This window comes from Nothoprocta perdicaria, unplaced genomic scaffold (genome assembly GCF_003342845.1).
Source record: "Nothoprocta perdicaria isolate Ctin4 unplaced genomic scaffold, notPer1 scaffold_623, whole genome shotgun sequence".
Lineage (NCBI taxonomy): Eukaryota > Metazoa > Chordata > Aves > Tinamiformes > Tinamidae > Nothoprocta > Nothoprocta perdicaria.
Genome location: NW_020455892.1, coordinates 47461 through 49184, shown reverse-complemented (window position 1 = coordinate 49184; position 1724 = coordinate 47461). Strand labels below are relative to the sequence as shown.

Below are 1724 nucleotides of genomic sequence, written 5' to 3'. Positions count from 1 at the left end.
GCGCGCTGCTGCTGCCCCTCGACGCCTACGGCCATGGGCTGCTGCACGCGCTGCCCGCCGACGCCTGCCGGCCCCGCGGACACGCCAAGAGGAAGAGCTGGAACTTCATCCACGAGAAGATGAGCTACGACACCTTCTTCACCATGAAGCGGCTCATCGAGCGCTCGCGCAGCGTGGGCGAGGTGCTGCGCTGGGTCACGCAGAACCCCGGCAAGGTGTCCGCCAGCCACTACCCCATCGCGCTGCACAAGCTGGGCCAGCTGCTGCAGCAGCAGCAGGGCCAGCCCGCGCTCAACGGCGAGAGCCGCGGCGCGGGCCACGTGCTGGAGCAGCCCGAGTTCCAGGCGCTCTGTCAGGCCATCATCGGCGGCTGCGCCAAGTTCGACAACTTCAGCATCGTCAACTGCCTGTACGCGGCGGCGGCCCTGGGTGAGCGCCGGGCCCGCGGCGGCGGGCGGGCGGGCGGGCGCCTGGAGCGCGTTGCCGTGGGTGCGGGTGTTGGGTGCAGGCGGGTGCCGGTGTTGGGTGCAGGTATTGGGCGCTGCTGGTGCCGCCGCCGCACGCGCCCGGTCCCCGCGCCCTGCTCCCACACTGTCCTCCAGCCAGCGCGGCAGCCTCGTCCGCAGTAGAGACTCCGCTCAGGACCACGTCCTTTCCTTCCCGCGCGGAGGGCAGCGCGTCCCTTGGCCGCTGGTGACAGCGGAGCGGCCTCAGCCCCGAGCGCGTCCCCCAGTCCCCGTTCTCACGTGGCGCTGCCAGCCTTTCCTCCCGTCTCCTCCGCTTTTCTCGCTCTGTTTGCTCTCTTTCCCAGCCGGCGGCTGTGTTCTGCAGAGCCGCTCGGGGCCAGTCACGTTGAGGCAATAATTTGGGATTAACGTGGCGCGGGAAGGAGGTTTCCGTCCCCCGCGGTGCCGCCCCGCGCTGTTGCTGCTCCCGGGTGCCCCCGGCCGCTCCGCTCGGCCCGCACGTTGTTGTCCGCGCGCTGCCCTTCCCTCCTCCCAGCTCATTAACGGGAGCGCTGGGCAGCCTCCCGAGCTCCACCGGGAACAAAGCAGCTGCTCAGACCAATTCTTCACTTTCCACCTTCTGACTGATGTTTGATTAATGATAAAACAAAGCGTCCTACCCCATGCTGCCTTCGCCGCTCTAAAGCCCTTTTGAAAGTTGCAGTGTTGTCAGGCGGCTTCGGCGGGCGCCGGCTCCCGCGGCCCCGTGCAGTGCGCATAATGCTGCGGAAAATATCCCTCCTGACACGCGCCGCTGCCCTCTGCCTCCCGCCGCGGCCCGGCCGGCCCCTCGGGGCTGCAGGGGAGCGTTTCTCCCCAAAGCCGTGTTTGAAATGGGATACAGGAGGCTTCGGAAGCGTAAATCCCAGTGCTGCAGAGGCCTTTCTTCTTTCAGAAACGTGCTAATGTCTTCCTTGGTCAGCTCACAGAGCAGTGTTTTAAAAGTACGTTTTGAGACAGGTGGTTTTTCTTTGAGAAGCCTTGGATTGACAAATGGCCCTGATTTTTGTCGATGAAGTAAACTGCCCTTTAGTAAACTGGCTGCGTGCGGGGGCGTCATCCCTTTGGCTGCTCCTGCGTTCCTGGGGCTCCCTCCCGTCCCTGTGCATTCGAGGACTCTGCTGACGCCGTGTCCCCGCAGGGCTGCCCAGGGCCCCCTCCCGTCCCCGCGCGTTCGGGGCTCTGCTGACGCCGTGTCCCCGCAGGGCTGCCCGGGGC

The 1724-nt window shown here is 66.2% G+C and overlaps 1 protein-coding gene across 1 annotated transcript in view; it reads left to right on the top strand.

Moving 5' to 3' along the window:
• Positions 1-36: 36 nt before the first annotated feature.
• FASTK (Fas activated serine/threonine kinase) overlaps positions 37-1724 on the top strand; it is a 9542-nt gene continuing 7854 nt past the window's right edge. The window contains exon 1 of the mRNA XM_026049877.1: positions 37-429. Within this exon, the coding sequence (XP_025905662.1) occupies positions 120-429 (310 nt within the window). The 5' untranslated portion in view covers positions 37-119. The remainder of the gene's footprint in view (positions 430-1724) is intronic.